The sequence below is a fragment of the Harpegnathos saltator genome, unplaced genomic scaffold, assembly GCF_003227715.2.
Source record: "Harpegnathos saltator strain DR-91 unplaced genomic scaffold, Hsal_v8.6 scaffold75, whole genome shotgun sequence".
Lineage (NCBI taxonomy): Eukaryota > Metazoa > Arthropoda > Insecta > Hymenoptera > Formicidae > Harpegnathos > Harpegnathos saltator.
The window spans coordinates 298,864-318,017 of NW_020230593.1; the positions used below are offsets into that span (position 1 = coordinate 298,864).

Sequence of the window (19,154 nt, forward strand, 5' to 3'; positions counted from 1 at the left end):
GGACAACGTCAACAACGCTAGGGAGACGGTGGGAGAAGGCCGCGGCGGGATTTTCGGCGGAGGGGGCGGGTCGACCCGCTGGACAACTGGACGATTTCCAATAAGTAGGAAAGCCGCGCTACCACTGCCGGTAGATACCAAAGAATCCGCGAGGACCGGCTCGGCGATGACCTTCGACGCGAAATCAAAAGTGCGCCGGTTCCAGCTGCTGGCTCAGTGATACGCTGCTCGCCAGCGTGCATTCAGAGCGTTGTAGTGCTTCCGGGACGTTACCTCACATTTTTCTGGTCATAAACACAGTCGGATAGGAATACGCAGCAGTGCGCTTTACTTGATACACACACACACACACACACACACACACACACGTGGTCGATCCGCGCGCGGCTAGTGATGCCGAAGATGTGTCGCTGGACGACGGTGCTTCTGTGGTGCCTCTCGATCACGTCGTTGTCGCGCTCGGAGCTGTTCAGCGCCGAGAAGTTCAGGTTATACGCGAGCTTCCTGAACTTGGGCCTGCCGAAATCCGCCAACGAGACGGGAAACGAGCTCTGGCACGGGCTCTTCAGGGACTGCAGCAAGAGGGTGACGTTCTCCTGCATACAAAAGAACGCGTACAGCTACCTGGACGACGCGTTTATCGAGCGCGACAACATCACGGTGTTCGACGGGCTGACACTCACGCGAAACAACGTCACTTACGAGGCGACGTGTCCGAGGACGTCAGAAGACCAGCGTAACGATGTCCGCGAGAATCTCGTGGACGACATCGGCCTGGATGACTGCACCGACCGAGCGGAAGAGACGAGAAGCGACGAGGAAGCGAACGCGGGGCAAGGTCGAAGGCTCGAGGACGAGCCGAAGTCACCACTCGAGGAGATTACGAACGCGCTGCGACGAAAGGCGCTCAAGTTCCTGTCGACTCGCAACTACGAGCTCGAGCTGCCTCGGTTCTTCGAAGGTGCCACCGTGAAGATCAGCCCGCGCGAGGTCGACGAGAACGGGGCTCTCCTCAGGCTGGACTTTGGCACGCGGGAGGTCGCGGAGCAGGGACGGATCTTCAAGAAAATCAGTAAATCAGTCGCCGTTCCCGAGATATTAATTCAACGTTCATGACAATGACGATGATAATTACGATAACAGCGTTCTATTCTTGCGACAAGCGACATGTAAAAATAACAACGCCATGTTCTTTCTCTTTCAGGAAAATTCATACAGAACAAATTATTGACGAGCTTCTTGGCGCTCCTCCTGATCATCAAGCTGATCAAGGTGAAGTTCATGTTCGTCATCCCGTTCCTCTTCGGCGTCGGCACCGCGAAGAAGCTCTTCCTGAAGCTGCTGCTCTTCTTCATCCCCGCCTTCGCGCACATCTTCAAGCTCTGCTCCAGCTACCACGCCAGTCACGCCACCAAGTTTCACCACCACCACCATCAGGTAAGCGATGCCCTTGACGTTTGGATCTCTGTCACGTTTACACAAGAACACACGTCTCTTCTTTCTCTTCGTCTTAGATCGCGCATCACCATCACCACGTGCCGGTGCCGGTGCCGCTCCCCGCGTACTACGACCATCCCCACCATCACCATCACGACGTCGACTTTGACGGCTACGATTACGCTCATCCGCACATTCAGTACCGAAAGGACATGGAGGAGCTGAAGGAATGGGGCATCGAGCCGTACCACGAGCCGTACGAGGACTCGAGTCATCTGAATCGCGTACCAGCTACCAGCTCCGCGTATCAAAGCTCGTACGGGCTACCGCAATACGCGACGAACGTCAAGACGACCTTCCTGGACAATTCGGTGTCGGCTAACGCGCACAACCTGGCCTACTCCGGGTATCTCAACGACTTGAAGTACCGGCGGCCAGGCACTCAACAGCAGTCGGCGCTGTCGGTGAATCCGCACCTCTCTGTGAACCTGAAGACGCCGCTGGCGAACTTGAAGAACCCGTACGCGGCTTTCGTGCCGAACGCTCGACCGGAGCAGCCGCAGCGACTGCTGACCCCCGTCGCGGCGGCCAAGAGCGCGAGCGTGCCGGTCTCGCCGCAAGAAACCGACGACGAGTATTACGGGCCGATAATCGCACGGCTGGACGACATCTTCGGGCAGCTGAGGTTCTACGAAGAGTCGTGCCGAGAGAGGCTCGTCTGCAGCATGTACAAGAACCCGGCGGTCTACTCACCGCACAGCAACCTCGTGTCCAACGAGCTCTCCAGGTAACGCGGCGACGCGGACAGCGCGGTAGGGCTAGTCAAGTTAGTCGGGGGGGGGGAGGGGGGGTAAAAAGCGGCGGTTGCAAAGCGAATCTTGCGATGCAAAACCCTTCCACGCTCTTCGGGGTGGGTGAAAATGGCCCAAAGGGTCAGACGGGTTGAATCGCACTCGCGCGGTCAACGAAAGGAAATGAAACCGTAACGCTTCGAGCTCGCTGAAGTCCACGACGCGTCCGGTAGGACCGTTCGTCCTCTGAGAGCCGCCGAAAGACCGAGGTCCCTCATCAAACATGAAGGCGTTCCACACGTCGCTCCGCTACACTACGCGCGTTATCGGCTAAATCGCCAAGCGAGAGCCAGGAGAAAGGTGGACGTCGCGTACCGCATCACATCGCCCGCGCTCCGAATCGCGTTAATCGGGTCACTTTGGCCTTGGCCGGCTCTCTCTCTTTTTCTCGCGGTCTCGCGCTCGTTTTGCCTGCTTCTTACTCAACCTCGCGATCGCGAGTCGCGCAGAGTCATGCCGTCGGGCTCGCCCAGGTTTGTATTGTATTCCGTCTCGCGATTTAAGCATTCCGCCAACAACCGGTAAGGATACCGCTTTTCTTATCTCCCCTCCCGCCTCTCCCGTCCGCGGCGGCGCGACGGAGCGGAAATATATGGAACAATTTCGCATTGCCCCAGCGACGCCTGTCGGATAACTCGTCCACGCACAATCACGGCTGCTCGGAGTAACGAGCTCCCAAGTGGGCGAGTTGCCTCGATTGAATTGCGTCAGCGCCTCCTCGCGTCGAATTGTCCCGGCGGGAGGAAGCGGCCGGCGCGAATCAGGTCGCGATCGTAGCGCGTCATCCTGACCGCGGATCGGATTATTCAATGTTCGCGTGCTTACAGGGACCCGCAGGAGCTGAAGCGCGGCGTGACGGAGAGCGCGTCCAGCCACAGGTTCCAGCGGTACACGAACGCGGCCAGACGCGGCCAGGACGGCGGAGACTGCCTGCACAAGTACCCCTGCCACGTGAACACCGAGTAGACGGCGCGCCGTGATGAACATGGAACTTCTGCCGACGTGTCGCGCGCACCCGCAATCAGAACCCGCGACAGCTGTTGCCGGTCCCCCGCGGCGCCGACAGTACTGTCGGACGCGTATATTTGCTCAACCGGGGTCCGAGCTGGAGGGACCACGCGCCGCGCAACTTGAGCGCGGCGGGGACCGACGGTCACTGCCATGCATTAATTTACACTTCCGTTTGTAACCTGCGAATTCACCTACCTGTCTGCACCGGGAGACCGCGTCCGCGGACCGTCGTCTCGTCGGCGAGGATGTGGGTGCCATCGCGTCGTAGCGATTAACGTAGTCGTAAGGAACCGGGGCCTTGTTTCGGACGCCTGTTTCGCGAGCGCTGGCTGTGATATGCCTCTCTCAAGTTCTCTTCTGAAGCGGATTTGGAGTTGATGGAAGGAATGGTTTGTCGGAGGCATATTTCACGGAGGCCGCTGTGTGTTCGAGATAAGGCCCTTGATCGGCACGTTGGGTGTGATATTTATTTGCGCTTCATGTCGGTTTGTCCTTCTCTTCTTTCTTTCTCTTTTCTTCTGGTTGATTCAGAGGCCGGATACGTCGATTCAGAGGAGGATACGTCGATACGAATGAAGTCGTCGGATTTTGCGATGACGCGTCAAAGTTCCTGCTCTGTTGACACGTTATCGGCAAGATCGCCGTCTTCGGAGATGAGCACTGACGAGCTCAGTCGTTGGATTAAGGGGCATTTTAGGGGCTGGATACGCGCGTTGTAATTGTTGACTCAGCGTGCGGAGTATTGCGGAAAAGAATGAGAGGAATTTCGTTGATTCGGTCAGGTTTGGACCGAATATAGAGTGGAATATAAAGAATAGAAGCGGAGTGTGCGAGATGTGGGTGTATGTGTGCGCGTGTGTGAGTGTATATGATACGGAAACAAATGGAGAAGAGTCGCGTCTCTGACGGACGTAGATCTGTGTGCTTGTCTCTTCTGGATTGCAAATAATCGATTGCTGTCACATAATACATCGGGGTGCCATACCCAAAAATAATTGCGTTTTACTTAACATTACTCTCCTTAGCTTTAACCTTAGTAAGAAACGTGTAGTGTAAAAAGTATAAAAATAAGCAGTTTCAACTGTTCAATAAGAACTTTCAACAGTTTTGTAGCGTTGTTGTGTATCCATAGCGTTGACGCAATAAAAATGCTGAAACAAGTTAATTTTGTACTGTCGTATTATTATCCCTGTAGCCGCGCTTGCGCCTTTCGTTTTCAGCAGGAAGTAATGCCTGAGAGAAAAGAAGAAGAAGAAGAACAGAGCTACGAGCGAGTATTCTCTTTCAAGTGAAGCTCTTCTTCGGAAAAGTCGCTTATTAGGGTTTCATGAAACTGTCAAAATGCGAGCAATAGTGCTGTGTATCGATCTTTCCAACCAAATCATCGCAATGCTCAGAAACGCTTGCATTATTTAACTTTAACATTTCATCACTTATCCCCAAACCTCGCGAGGATACACTTACTTGTTCGATATCCGTTTCCCCAAATGAGATACCCATTTTCCTAAATTAAAATCGAACGAGAGCGAAAAGCAAGCAGCAAGCCGAGCCGAGCCGAGCCGAGCTGAGCCGAAAACAGACGGACAGGACCTCGCTAAGCCGGCGCAACGCTCGAGCGGAAGTGATATTCCGCGCTAATGTCGAAAACGAAATCATCGCGGAGGGACGAGGCGGTTGTCGGGGCCGTGGAAATATCGACACCCTAGATAATGAGGCTTTCTTCTTTTCTTTCGACCATCCGGTAGCCGACCACGTCCCTCATCAGAATTCATCAGCCGTACGCGGCTGCCATCGGCTATAAAACCCCGTTGACTTGGTTCGAACTGGCATTCGGTGCTTGGCCTGGCGAATCGGTGGTACCGCCATGGGGATCTCAGCCATCGTTGCTTTCGTAGCGCTTCTGGCCACCCTCACTGGTGCGCAACGGGCGGACACCACCGTCGGGGTCCTGCAAAAAATTTATCACAGGTGAATTACAAAAGCATATCCCTCACTACGCGAGTAGAAGTAGCGTGTAAATTAGAAAAGTTCTGATTATTCTACCTGTGATCGCATCAGGGATCAATTGCGTTTTTATAGCAATCATAATGTGCTCGCTACGAAAATTTGATAAATATAAAAATATTTATATAAAAATTCGCAGCAGTAGGTTCCTATAATCAATTTTACTTTTCTAGAACAATTCCAGGGAGTCATGTTAGAAACGTTTGTCTCATTCCAGTATGCATTCTAACTTTACAGATGCGCGGATAGCGAGTCCATGTTATCCTGCGTGAAACCGAAGGTGTTGGCTTATCTCACCGACGCAGTGAAGCAAGACAGACTGGCGATCACGGAGGATCTGGCGGTGATTAAATCCTGTGTCGCGCCCGAGGCTGAAGCGAAGGATTACGACTTGTCGAAGGAGTACGACACCGAGGACCCGTCCAAGAGGAAGCTTCTGCGCACGCTGATGTTCGAGAAATTGGACGCGTACCTGTCGAGCCATCAGCTTGAGGCCAAGTTGCCGGATGCGATCACAGGCTCCAATATCGTTCCTAGGTCCTTGATCGACAGTATGCCAAGGAGTCTCACCGTTCCTCTCAGCGACTCCTCCAATGGACAAGGTTCGAGTGATGAACGTGTGAACGAGGAACGCACGTCGCGTCTGTTCTCTTCATCTATTACCTAGACTTTGAGTCAATTGCAAGAACAAATAACCAGGAGGTTCAACATTCTCAGTAATCTTCCATTCATGTTCACAGGTCGCGGTTTCGTGAAGAAAGTGATGATACCGTTCCTGCTCGGCCTCAAGTTCAAGGCCACCGCCTTGGTACCCCTCGCTCTTGCTCTGATCGCCTTGAAGACGTGGAAGGCGTTCACTCTCGGTCTGCTGTCGATGGTCCTCAGCGGAGCGATGCTGATCTTCAAGCTGACGAAACCGAAAGTCGCCTACGAGGTTGTCCACTACGGACACCCACCTGTGGAACACCCACCTCACTGGGATACAGCGCCTCACGGACCTTACAGAGCCTACAGGAAGTAGGAGAACGTAGTAGAATGAGAATCGTGATCGTTGTGCCTCGTTACTTTTTTTTAGTAAATTATTTACTTAATATCATTTATTCGTCGCGTTAGTGTACTGCCACCGTTATTTATGCTCAATAAAAGTTTTTACATTACTTCATCAAGTGCGACTGGGCGATTATTCCCACCTTGATCCCATCCCATTCGCATTGCGACTCTCGTTTTTATTCTCGGCTATTGAAACTGTTGTTCGAGACACACCGAGACGCGTTAATGAACGTTTAGGAAGAAGAGTGCGGAGCGACGCAAAGGCATAATAAATGAACATGGAAGTATGTCGGAAGCGAGAAAGTGACTCGCTCACTGACACCGGCTTTTATTTTTGATGCACCACGTTACGTATTTGATTACACGAGACATGCAAATGCGTTATCGCATGAAATCAGACCAGCGATTTAACTCCGATGCAAATCAGCGACTACGTATCGCAAAGTGTACACCGAAGGCTTTCGAAAGAGGCGCGTCTCCGTGATACGTCAAAGCGATTAAAATCTCTAACGAGAGACTCGTCAACGTGTGCGGAATTCATCCAATATTTACGAAATTCCACGGGCGAAGCAAATCTCTAAGTGTCCCGAGAGAGAGAGAATAGCCTGTCGGTGCACAGCAACGCTCTCAGTTCGCACTCCATAATTCGATTTTGCCAGCTTGCAGTTCGCCGTGCCGAACGCGCAGGGCATCGACGCGTCTCGCGAAAAATACGAAAGACGTCGATCGACATTTCGTCGGCCGGCCGACCTGGATGCTTATGCAAACTTGACCCAAAAGTCCAATTGCCGTTTCATTGTTACGGCAAGGTAGAAGTCGGGCAGCGTTGACAGAAGCGTCTATGCGAATGGTACTCTGTACGCATTCACGCGCGAGAAACTTCGTACACGGCGCGCATCGCTGATCGCTCGTCGCGTCGTCGACGCGCCGTTTTCCCTCGAGCGCGATCAGAAGCTACACCATTTAATTGGGTGGCCCGGCGGGGTGAAATTAGCGACTGGATATCTATCTAACTGATGACTGACGACGGCTAAGCGTGTGTGTATAAGAGAGCTTTAACGGAGCCGCTCGTGTGGAAAGTCACGATCGTGGCATGAATGAACGATCAACGCGACGTTACGTCTGCCTTGCGGTGACTTCAATGCTGGGATAAGCAGGCTTTTGTTACGGCGCGCCGTACGGATGTCTCGTTATTGATGGGTCCCGAAGGATTTTGGCCAGCTGCATCGTTCCGACTTACGTGTCTCTCACGACTGTTCGTTAATACAGAACGTGTTTAACGAAAAAGTGACATTTTATCAACTTGACGCAACAGAGACACAATTTTTATTGTCCACATAGTGGACGTTCAATTTTCGTCACCAACCATAATTGTGAACTTTAATTTACATCATCTACATGAAGGAGATTCAAAACGAGTGTAGCGGCGGTAAGTTCGCGGATCTTAGAGTTTCCCAGCCTAGTTTGGTTCGCTCATGTTAATTCGACCGACCTTTTTTTCCTCAAATATAGATCCATATCAGTTTCGATGCGAAATCTTTGCATGAAAAAGCGGACACACCACTCCTTCTGAGGTTTCAGCGACCGTCGCAGCGGTATCTACCAGCGATGTCAACCGGATCGCGACGATCCGGGTCCGAGTCGATTTGGCAGTCCGGCTGCGTCCGTGAATGAAAAATTTCGTTCCGGGCCATGCTCCGAAAATATTTCACGGCTGTCGCAAGCTTGACCGCGCGCCCCCGATCGTTCGTAGAAAGCCACCTGGCGTTTATTAAATATCATAGATTCCGTCGCGTTTCGCGTGCCGAACGATACACGTACGACCTGTATTGTTCGGCCGCTACCCCCGATTCGACGCCGGCGCGGGCGTCGGCGTCGCATGTTGCGCGTAGCGTGGCCAACCTTAGCAAACCGGCTCCGTTCTATCCTCCCTCATCAGGTAGTCGCGGCATGCTCCGTGGCGAGGCCTCAATAATCGAAGACCATACTGAACGAAAAGAAAATCCAGCCTAGTCGCCACGGAAGTGGGGGAGTGTTCGGGAGCGCCGCTACGCGACTCTTCGACGTGCGACTCTTGTGCGATTCGACGATAGGCCTCGTATAAATACCGTACTGCCCAACCCATCGGCATCAGTCGTCGTCGTGCCGCGATTGTCCTCATTCATCATACTCGAGCGGGTGTACCTGAAGCGGCAGCCTTTTACATACATACACACCCCCTGCTACCATGAAGTTCCTCGTCCTTTCGTGCGCCCTGCTCGCGTTAGCCGTCGCGCAACCGGCCAAGCATGAGAACTGGAAGAACGCCATGGACGAGATGGTCGATCAGAGTAGGTCCGAGTGCGCGCAGAAGAACGACGAGGTCGCATGCATGAAGTTCAAGGTGTTCAATCTGATCGACCAGGCCTTCAGCAAGGATAACTTCAAGGCAAGTGTCGGAGATGCTTCGTTGCACCTCTCTTCAGGGTGATTCTTCAGACTGTGATGTCACAGAGCTCTCGTGCTTACAGTCTTTGGCTTCTCCCTTCAACTTTTCCGGATCAGAATCGTGTGAAGTTATATGTCGTACCATCCGTTTTCATTCAACTTTTCTCGGGGAGATTTTTATCATACATTTACATATTCCTTCGCTTACCGTCGCGGCCTTCTTCCAGGTATCCGAGTCAGTGGAAGTTACGCGTAACTCGCAACCCGTCGAGGAAGTGTCCGCCCGTAGCGAGGTTTCCTTCCTCGACACCGTGCAAAACTACTTGGCCTCTCACGACGTGACCTTCAAGCTGCCGCTGGACTCCGCCGTGAAGGTGAGCTCGCGCAACATCGAGGACGACCAGCTCACCTTCGAAGTCAAGTTCGGCCAGGGCCGTGCCGTCGACGAAGCCCGCAGGTCCAAGCTGAAGAAGGTTGTCATCCCCATCCTCGTGTTCGTGTTGCTGAAGGCGATGACCCTGATCCCACTGGCCATCGGTGTGCTCGGCCTGAAGGCCTGGAACGCCCTGCAACTCTCGTTCTTCAGCTTCATCGTCTCGGTTGGCATGGCCATCTTTCAGCTATGCAAGAAGATCGCCGCCGACGGCCACGGGGCGCCGATCGCCCACGGACCTTGGGAGTATCAGGCTCAATACAGGTCCTTCCAGGATCAGGATCAGTTGCCGTCGTCGCAGTTCGCGCATAATCATGCGTACTCCGCTCACGTGCAATCCTAACGCTGCCGCCGCCGACGCCGCCGTCTGTTCGTCGCCGGCGCTTTTGTAAAATACTTAGCTCTCTCTTCCTATTTGTACTGTCTATTTAATAAATTATTACTGCAAGTCACACACACGTACTCTGCGCTGCACCTTGAATATTTCATCACAACCCGACACCGTTCCTCGTCAAACGCTGAGACTTATTCAGGAGGAAATAACCGAACATGTTTGTATTAGGAAATTTTTAGTTTCCATTTTAGCGCGTTATTATTTTATTTTCTTCGTTATTTAAGCAGAAAATCTAACGAGGGATGTTGCATAAAAACTCGCTTCAATATATCTCTCTGTCGAATTTTAAAATAAAAATATATCATTTCGTTTTAATTTTAATGGAGTAATTTTTAACGATAGTCTTTCGTAAAATTAAAAAAAAGTCGAGTAAATATTTTACTCAAAGTCGTAATTTTTCGTAACAACTGACATGCGACAATGTGATTTAAAGAAGGCGGATTTTAAGTTGACGTGTTTATAGTTTCCGTAGCATGATTCGTCTTTCTCTCTGGCACGATCCTCCCCCATGTCGTCGTTCTTCTTCGAGCTCGCGAGGACGTCACCCGCATTCCAAATTGATCGAAGATTTATGGGACATTTACACGAAAAGGCCTACATACGAATGCAGTCACTTTCGTTTCCTACGAAAGTTGATTGAAAGTCATCCGCCTGAGAGTCATTTCACTGGCTTAACACATTACGTGACTCGTAATTTCTACAGAAACGCGAGGAAAAACGCTCCACCGCCGACGTACCACATTTCAAGTCACACACTCGCCATTTGCGGAATAAACAATCTTACGGATTGAGCTGAATAAAACTGCATCGTCCAACGAGATTCAAATAATAATCGATGCCCTCATAATGTGTCAACGACAACCTAGGTTACTGCTACCATTACTTGAATTACCTCTCGCTTGAAGGGAGAAACGATTATTCGACCAAACGATCTCGATCGAACTGCCCACCAGTTTTTGCGTTTCACGTAACGCTCAAACATTTCTTCGTATTCCTCCTTCTAGCGAACTTTTCCACAGAGCGGACTTTTAAACTGACGATTTTTTTAATGTTTCTTCAGATTTCTTCGCAAACTTCCCGCCTCTGTGAAATGTATCGCTACCGTCATCGCGCATGACGTCAGAATCGCACCGTTCCTTGAACCGAGGCCGAAAGTAAATCCGCAGCACGCGTTGCAGACCGCATCGACCCAATTTCCCACTGCACCGCAAGGATGCAATTTGCGCCAAGATTTACGCGCATAGCTCGTTTCCTCGGCAAAATTGTTGCGTTGCTCGCGTTGCTTGCGTGTTCGCGCCGCAATCTCCACGACATGACGCGCAAATCAGCGACGTCGCCAGGGCGGGAAACGGTTAAAGCATTCTGTTAAGCGGCGGGTCGTAGAAGGCATGGAGGCCGCGGCGGCGTCCTCCGTGTCCGACGACAGTCGGACGAGTGAGAGCACGTCGGGGTGGAGAGACACGCGAGTTCCGTTTCCCGTGCTCGTCTTCGTCGCATGCCATCGTGTACGACGCACGCGACGCACGACAATCGATATAGGCGCGTATGCCTCGTTGAATGGGTGCGACGGACGCGGAGCAACCGCGCGACGGGGTGCGACGAGGGAGAGCGGAGAGGAGCCCGGCGCTCCATGCCAGTGAAATTTGAATAATTTTCCTCCAATCGCCGATTCCTGGCATGCGCGACCGAATAACATAGATTCATGGCGGACAAATTAAATAAAAGGGGCGAGCCACTCCTCCGTCAGTCGCAGTTCGATCGCCGATCATCACTCGTTCGCACAAACGAACGCACGCACGCACGCACGTACAATCGAGCGCAATTATTTTTATTGTTGTTACTGTTGTTGTCGACGCGTGGTGGGACTGTCGCCGGAATCGTCCGTGAAAGCTTCGAGAGAAAACGCAGAGAGGAGGATCCGCCGATATGCGACTGATAGCATCGGTAGGCGCGATCGTTCTGTTAGTTGGATCTTGCGCGGCCAACCAGGACTTCCTCGTGAAGTCCTTGAACGAGTGCGTCGCCGCGGAATCGTGGCTCTCCTGCCTGAAGCATCATGTTTTGGATTACCTCGACGGCAAGCTGGGTAGCAGCACAGAGGCGAGGTCGCTCGAGACCATCGACGAGGCAATTGTCGTCCGGACCACCAAGTACCTAAAGAGCTTCGACTACGGCCTGGGTCTGCCCTTCGTCGACGCCAGTCTCAAGTACAGGCCCAGCAGGAGCTTGACCGACCTGGACATTGAGTTCAAGGATAACGAAGTGGCCACCAGTCAAGCCCGCGGGCTCTTGAAAAAGAAGCTCTTGTTACCGTTCTTGCTGCTGCTGAAGCTGAAGATGAAGGCGCTCATGCCGATCTTCGTGGCCATTATCGGACTGAAGGCGCTCAAGGCCCTCATCCTGTCGAAGCTCGCCATTCTCGTGGTCATCGGGTTCGTCGCGTTGCAGTTCTTCAAGAAGGGCGGCATGATGATGCCGATGGGTGCGTACGCATGTCGCTTTCTGAATGATTCACACAGTCAGCAAAGATTTCCAAGACATTTCCTGCAGTAAATTTCACTAAAGCATCCCTGATCGTCGCGTAGCATTTTCCAAGATGAAATATAAAGCAAAGGATACAGCCAGCGGGCAAAAGCAACACCTTGACGAACCTCACAAGAAACTGTTTTACAATTGAATGCATCTTCTGACAATTGAAAGAAACAAAGTAAAAATGAACTAAAAGTGACACAAGTAGTTAGCTCTTATCCACTGGCTGAGTCATTCAGTGAAGCATTTAGGGACGTTTAAAAAGACGTTTAAACGTTTCTAGTCTTGGTTATCTAGTCTTGGTAATCGCGCGATTTCAACAAAACGTGTTTCCCATGTCCGTGTCGTTTTCATCGAGTACGCAAACATCGCAATTTTTTAGCCGCAGGCATGTCCATGGAACCGGCGACTGCGTACGGAGTACCTTCTCTCTCGACGACGTCGAGCTACGACCCAGCCAACACGTGGGACGGTAACGGTCCATATTCGCGCGTCTGGACGCCCACCAACGGCGTGGAGGCCCAGAATCTTGCGTACAGCTACTACGCGCCCGGCAGCAGCTCGAGCTCGTACAGCTCGGCGGGCTCCTCTTCGTCGTTGTCTTCGTCCTCGGGCGGCTCCACAAGCTACTCGCCCTAACGACGCGCGTCGACCGCCGGCCGAGACGCCGCCTCTCGAATCGGATCGCTTCCCCGACCACTGAACCGTCGGCAAACGAGACACGACCAAAGAAACTCACGCCAAATAACCACGAAGCAGCCTCTCGCGAAGTTAACTCTAACGAGCCACCGTCAGTCTCGCTCGCACGAGAGAGCTCTCCTCCTCTTCTCTCTCTCTCTCTCTCTTTCTCTCCTTCCCTGCCTCCTTCACCCTCCCGTCGCGATCCCAAGACTTCGCGACGGCTACGAGTCATGCCACGAGACTCGCTTCTGGCTCGCATCGAGCGCGGATTTGTTTACTTGTCGAGGATTTAATTGAGCCGATTAAATTCCCGATCAAGTTTGAGAATCCGAGGTCGAGAGATTTGCCCGAACCCTTGACAGCCGCGGATTGACGCGGACCGAAATTCGCCCGCGGGACCAACAATCGACAGCCCTTCGCCGCCATACTTGTCTTCGGCTGTGGACCACCACGTGGAGGACCACTGCGGGGTAATTAATTAGCAGCGCCCACATCGGAGTCCACGGAAGGGACACTGATCGCGGTGTTCGCGATGATCGTCTGACACGCGCTGCGAGAACGTCGCTGCTCCGACGTGATCGTCGACTTATTTATTTCTCGCGCGGCACGATTATTTATTATCACCCCCTCTCTTGTGATTGTTAATAAAAGCATTTCTCGTGAAGTAAACTGCCTTTTTTATCTGGAACTCTCTCCATCTTGGAACGTCCCTTGGAAATTTTTTTCCCATCAATGTATCGTTAAATAAAAACTTCACAAGTGTGTGGTTAGAGTTGATATTTTAATAATTTACTAAATGGTTATTAGTAATTTACTAAGATAAACGTGTACCATTAGAGAACAGAAGACGGTCCAACGATAAAGTCTTACCTTCAGCTTTAATTCAAATGTGTAATTAATTATTAATTCGCAGTCGAATGGAAACGTGGTGTTTTTTTATTGAGGAGGCACTTGAGAAAAAGAGAGGATTCAGGGAACTGTGTGTCCTGCAGCAGGTAACTGTTGCTGTTGCAATACCATGATCAACCAGAGTGAACAATACATGGCGGAGTCTGCAAGCCAGTGGTGATCCATGGATCGCACGACACATTCTCTTTATCAACCGTTGTAGTCGGCGTAACCGTTTTTGTAAATCGTAACTCGTCCGACACGTGTCTCTCAGAGGGAATTTTTCTAAATTAAAAATCAAACGTCCTTTTTTAACCGTATTGATTAAAGCGTATCAGTTTTCCGCCATTGTACAGATTTCTACCAAAGATAACTCCGAGCAATGAATTTTCGTTCGGAAAATTTTCGACAGCGTCTCAATGACATTGATAGTCGAAGAAACGCTCTACACTCGCCGAGATAATGGCAAAAATGTGCGGGATGAGTAGGTGTATTTTTTTATTTTGCTGGTATATTAAGTAGCAACTGCAATATTCAGAAGCTAGCGTCTCCTGCTCGAGGAACACGTCCATTCACCCAACACTATCTACCTTCACGTAGATTTCTCTCTGACACGTGTTCGTGGAGAAGAGAAGACGGTAAGGACTCGTTTTCGTAATTATTCGGTCGATGTGTTACGCGCAAGGGGGAAGTCGCAAAGTTTCCCTAGACTTCACCACTGACAGAGTGTAAAGATACGCATTTTCCTGTGGATCATCGTCCACTTGACACACTCAACTGCCACGTGGGCGGTTTCGGAAATGTGGTATTAGTATATGCTCTACCGCCCGCTTGAATGATTTATTTGTCCCTTACACGCCAGGAGGCGAAGCTTGTTTCGCCGCGCTGCACCGAGAATGCGATATTTCCGCGATGGAAACTGTCAAGATCACCTGGAGTCATTATTACGGCACCTTGCAAAAGATATCGTTGCTCGCCGGCCTGTGGCCGTTTCTCCAACTGAGGACGAGACTGTTCCGCATCGGCCTGCAGATCGTCAACATGATAACCATTTCTGTTCCGCAGGTAACGCGTGAAAAATGTGAGGTGAGAACTTTCGCGAGAAACAGCGATACATTTTCCAGATGGCGTTCCAATTCAGGTGCAGAGACATACATTGCTTTCTTCTGTCGTTGACGGCGATTCTGTTGTCGATTGTTGCTGTAGTGAAAGTGTACACATTTCAGTTGAACATTCTTAAAGTACGTACACGACGATACACGATGGTCAAGGTGTAAAGGACGAACGTTTGTACTGGATATAAAGATGTAGTCCACCTTAAAACTCGCGACGGTCACCAGTAAGATTAGATCGCCGACGAACGCGCTTATTATTAATCGACGTTTTGCAGTTTAAAGAACTCACCGAGCACTTGTACGTCGATTGGAAGAACTTGGAGACTCCGGAAGAATACGAGATCATGAAGTCATACGCCGAGAATTCCAGACGGTTCTCCATAATATACCCAGGTGAGGTACAAGGTCTATTTCTGTTCTCGATCGGATCCTTGCATTTTTCCCTCCACTGTTCCTGAGAAAAAATAATTATGTACTTTTGTTTCTACACATAATGTGTATAAACAAACAAAATTATATATGCCCACGCTGTGGAAAAAATGCTATTGTGCGAATACAACAAAATAATTGCTTATGTTTGTGTCATAGACGCATAATTGAACAAAACAATTTCTTCTTTCCCTCACTTAATTTTTCTTCAGCGTAAACATGCACAATTTCACATGATTATATACAAGGTCATATGGAGACAAAGTTTGTACATGGATCATGTACAATGATATATAATTTACATATCATATAATTATTGGGTTGGCAACTAAGTGATTGCGGATTTTGTCGACAGATGGATTTTACACTTTCTTTTGTTTCGTTAACGTGTTCAAAGTACCTAACCTATATTTTTTCTTATTGTTTGGACTTCTACCTTTCATTTAATACAAAAATTATATCGATTAGTTCTTTAGTTTTGTTTTTATCCCAATTTAAAAATGGAAGAGCAAGACGTGCACTTCAGACATATTTTATTGTATTATTTCCGAAAAGGCAAGAACGCATCGCAAGCACACAAGAAGTTATGTGCCGTATATGGGAATGAAGCCTTGAAAGAAAGGCAGTGTCAAAATTGGTTTGCCAGATTTCGTTCTGGTGATTTTTCATTGAAAAATGCTCAACGATCTGGCCGTCCAGTTGAAGTCGATGAGATCCATATCAAGGCCATTATCGATTCAGATCGTCATAGCACAACACGTGGATATTGCAGAGAAGCTCAATGTATCGCATACATGTATTGAAAAAAATTTTTTAAAGTAAATTAAAAATTTTGAATTTTCATTCTTATTTAAAATCCGCAATCACTTGGTTGCCAACCCAATATATATGATTTCGTATAATTGTATACAGAGTGTCTTAAAAATACCGGAATCCCCGGATAACTTTGCGGGAAGTTTTCATGAAAAACTTTAAAAACAAGAGTTGTAGAAAATCGAGTAACGGACTTGATGGTGATCTTGAATTTGACCTTGACCATGATCTTCAAGGTCATTTGGAGGTCAACTTGCGTTTTTTAAATGGGAACCCTTATTTTTTATTACACTGTTTTTTCTCTACCAATTAATTTGAACAACTTTTGTCTAAAGCACTTTTTTATTTGTCTAATATTTTTTTAGATATTTGAGGAAAACTTGATAAATTTTTCAATATTTAACTTACGATATCTCGCTAATTATTTGTCGGAAGAAGAAGTGGTACTAGACTTTCTTGTTTTATTTAGTCTCAAGAATATATTATTACAATAGCGCCCTGACTTTTGTTAACTTACTGACTTTTGGAAATTTCAAAATCATCAAATTAACAAAACTCAGGGCACTATTGTAACAATATATTCTTGAGACTAAACAAAGCAAGAAAGTCTAATACCACTTTTTCTTCCGACAAATAGTTAGCGAGATACTGTAAGTTAAATATTGAAAAAGTTATCAAATTTTCCTCAAATATCTAAAAAAATATTAGTCAAATAAAAAAATGTTTTAGATAAAAGTTGTTCAAATTAATTATTAGAAGAAAACAGTGTAATAAAAAGTAAGGATTCCCGTTTAAAAAAACATAAGTTGACCTCCAAATGACCTTGAGGGTCATGGTCAAGATCAAATTCAAGGTCACTATCAAGTCCGCTACTCGATTTTCTACAACTTTTATATTTAAAGATTTTCATGAAAACTTGATCCTGCAAAGTTATCTGGGGGGGTTTCGGTATTTTTAAGACACTTTGTATAATATTTTTTGGTCGCGTTTCGGACTATTTTTGCAGTGTATTGCATCGTAGGGACCACTGTATTCATGTCGGTGTCCATTGTACCGCATATTTTTGACGTCGTGTTACCCCTCAACGAATCTCGCCCGCTACTGCTGCCGTATCCAGGATATTACTTCGTAGACAGCAGGGAATACTTCACCTACATTTTCTGGCACTCCTTTTTGTCATGGCAAATCGTAATAATCGGAATATTTGCCCACGACTGCATGTTTGTGTGTTACGTCGAGCATGTGAGCAGCATGTTCGCCGTGGTCGGGTGAGAAGAGAATTCGTACATAAATGCTGACGTCCAAAAAATATATATATTTGTATGTGTATATTTTTTACGAGTTATTTGAAAGCACCCATATCCGTACACTTTGCACGCAGATATCGCTTTGAATCTTTAATTTATGATCGTAAGGACGCGCTTAGTAAAAATGAAAATGCTGATCTTGACGAGAAATTGCGCAGAAGGGTCGCGTATTTGGTGCACACGCATCGAGAAGCTTTAGAGTGAGTACATACCGTTGAATCGAGTTGAGTCGACTATATTTTCCAATTGAAACAATGAAAAGAGAATACATTGCAAGTGACGAGATTCGCTCGCCGATATTATCCAGTCTGTTGCAATTTACATAGACTGGCGCAACTTCTTGAGAGCATCTTCAACATACCTTTCGCTGTACAAATGGGTATAAGTACAGTAGGAATGAGCATTACTTTACTACAAGTATGTATCCATTTAGCACGCAAATTGTCTACGCTATTTTCTAGAACACATTATTGTCGTGTAAATTTTTTCTCACCCTTTTCCCCCGTATATAATTTGATAATCTGAAAATTTACAATTTCATATTTATTATACTGGAGCTCACACAAGAGTCCAACATTTTGAAAATAATCAAATTCGTGTTCTACGTGTTTGGTCAACTCTTTCATTTGTTCTTTCTCAATTTCGAGGGGCAAAAGCTATTAGATCGCAGTATTGAAACGCGCGACAAAATGTAAGACAATTGTTCAACTACGTGTAACTGCACTGTGTTATCTTTCACATCTAGATTGTGTGTATTCTTGAATTATTGCAGATATAATAGTTCCTGGTACAAGACACCCAGAAATTTACGAAAGCTACTTATACTAATAATGATGAAGAGTCTTCAGCCGTCTCTTCTGACTGCCGGCAAAATCTACATTTTCTCTCTGGAGAACTTCGCCACGGTAAAGTATAGATTAACGCGAGCAACAAATCGAGAGCTTCTTAATGACATAAAGATTCTCGTTTTTTTTTTTTAAAGGTTCTGCAAACTTCGATGTCGTACTTTACAGTCCTCGCGTCTTTTTAATAATTCGTGACATTGTTCTCGCAACTGTATAACGGCACTAATATTCCATCAAACAAAATTGACATGTTTATAATATTGCGTATCATGCCGATATCATGTGTGTAATATAACAGCATTATCTCTTTCTTACATATCCCTGAATTGTACGATATAAAAAATAAAAATAAAGATTTCTCTGATCAGCCACGCTTCTGATCTGGCTATCCTGTTTCAAAGTAAATAGCTTCAAAGTCATAGTGTTTGAAGAAAAGATTATTTAACTCAATTATAACGATTTTTCAACTCGCTGTTAGATTATAAAATTGAAAAAAATGGATTTTTGACGAGTCGTTTAATAATATTACGTGAAAATAGAAACAAAATTCCTGACTTATATTAAATACTTACTGCTTTCTGCCTAAATTATAGCGTGCGCAATTTTTCCTATTTTCCATGATTTAGCGACTTTTTAATTTTTGCACATTATATATAATCGATTGATTCCTTTTTATCATCTTATACCCAGCTGCAATTATTTATGTTTAGCTCATGTTTAACCCTTAAAGTCTACCATAGGTGAGATTTCACCCCGTGCGAATTTTTGATCTTACTAAAAAATGTAATCATTCTGGCAATATTAATTTTATAAATATTTAATCACGCTGTCAGTAGTGGCAACATTATAATAAAACAGATCAACTCTCGCATATACTGTACTATAAACGATAATAAGAAAAAGTTAGGTTAGGATGATATTTGACGGTAGCTTCCAAGGG

The 19,154-nt window shown here is 47.7% G+C and overlaps 5 protein-coding genes across 5 annotated transcripts; all 5 read left to right on the top strand.

The window, feature by feature from the left end:
- Nucleotides 1–4,454, top strand: Osi17 (DUF1676 domain-containing protein Osi17). Its single transcript, XM_011155980.3, has 4 exons — nt 1–1,072; nt 1,205–1,437; nt 1,515–2,224; nt 3,116–4,454. Exons 1-4 carry the CDS (start codon nt 394–396, stop codon nt 3,252–3,254), a joined length of 1,761 nt encoding a protein of 586 aa, XP_011154282.1. The 5' UTR covers nt 1–393; the 3' UTR covers nt 3,255–4,454.
- A 660-nt stretch (nt 4,455–5,114) lies between these two features.
- Osi18 (DUF1676 domain-containing protein Osi18) lies at nt 5,115–6,458 on the top strand. Its single transcript, XM_011155991.3, has 3 exons — nt 5,115–5,267; nt 5,541–5,905; nt 6,044–6,458. Exons 1-3 carry the CDS (start codon nt 5,164–5,166, stop codon nt 6,322–6,324), a joined length of 750 nt encoding a protein of 249 aa, XP_011154293.1. The 5' UTR covers nt 5,115–5,163; the 3' UTR covers nt 6,325–6,458.
- Nucleotides 6,459–8,497: 2,039 nt separating this feature from the next.
- On the top strand, nt 8,498–9,747 carry Osi19 (DUF1676 domain-containing protein Osi19). Its single transcript, XM_011156006.2, has 2 exons — nt 8,498–8,781; nt 9,008–9,747. The coding sequence occupies exons 1-2, from the start codon at nt 8,581–8,583 to the stop codon at nt 9,554–9,556; spliced, it is 750 nt and encodes a 249-aa protein (XP_011154308.1). The 5' UTR covers nt 8,498–8,580; the 3' UTR covers nt 9,557–9,747.
- A 1,621-nt stretch (nt 9,748–11,368) lies between these two features.
- Nucleotides 11,369–13,500, top strand: Osi20 (DUF1676 domain-containing protein Osi20). Its single transcript, XM_011156017.3, has 2 exons — nt 11,369–12,089; nt 12,519–13,500. Exons 1-2 carry the CDS (start codon nt 11,534–11,536, stop codon nt 12,773–12,775), a joined length of 813 nt encoding a protein of 270 aa, XP_011154319.1. The 5' UTR covers nt 11,369–11,533; the 3' UTR covers nt 12,776–13,500.
- Nucleotides 13,501–13,646: 146 nt separating this feature from the next.
- LOC105192516 (putative odorant receptor 85d) lies at nt 13,647–18,567 on the top strand. Its single transcript, XM_019845694.1, has 9 exons — nt 13,647–14,770; nt 14,830–14,946; nt 15,096–15,213; nt 17,069–17,330; nt 17,444–17,569; nt 17,696–17,786; nt 18,017–18,060; nt 18,142–18,274; nt 18,352–18,567. Exons 1-9 carry the CDS (start codon nt 14,618–14,620, stop codon nt 18,397–18,399), a joined length of 1,092 nt encoding a protein of 363 aa, XP_019701253.1. The 5' UTR covers nt 13,647–14,617; the 3' UTR covers nt 18,400–18,567.
- The last annotated feature ends 587 nt before the right edge of the window (nt 18,568–19,154 follow it).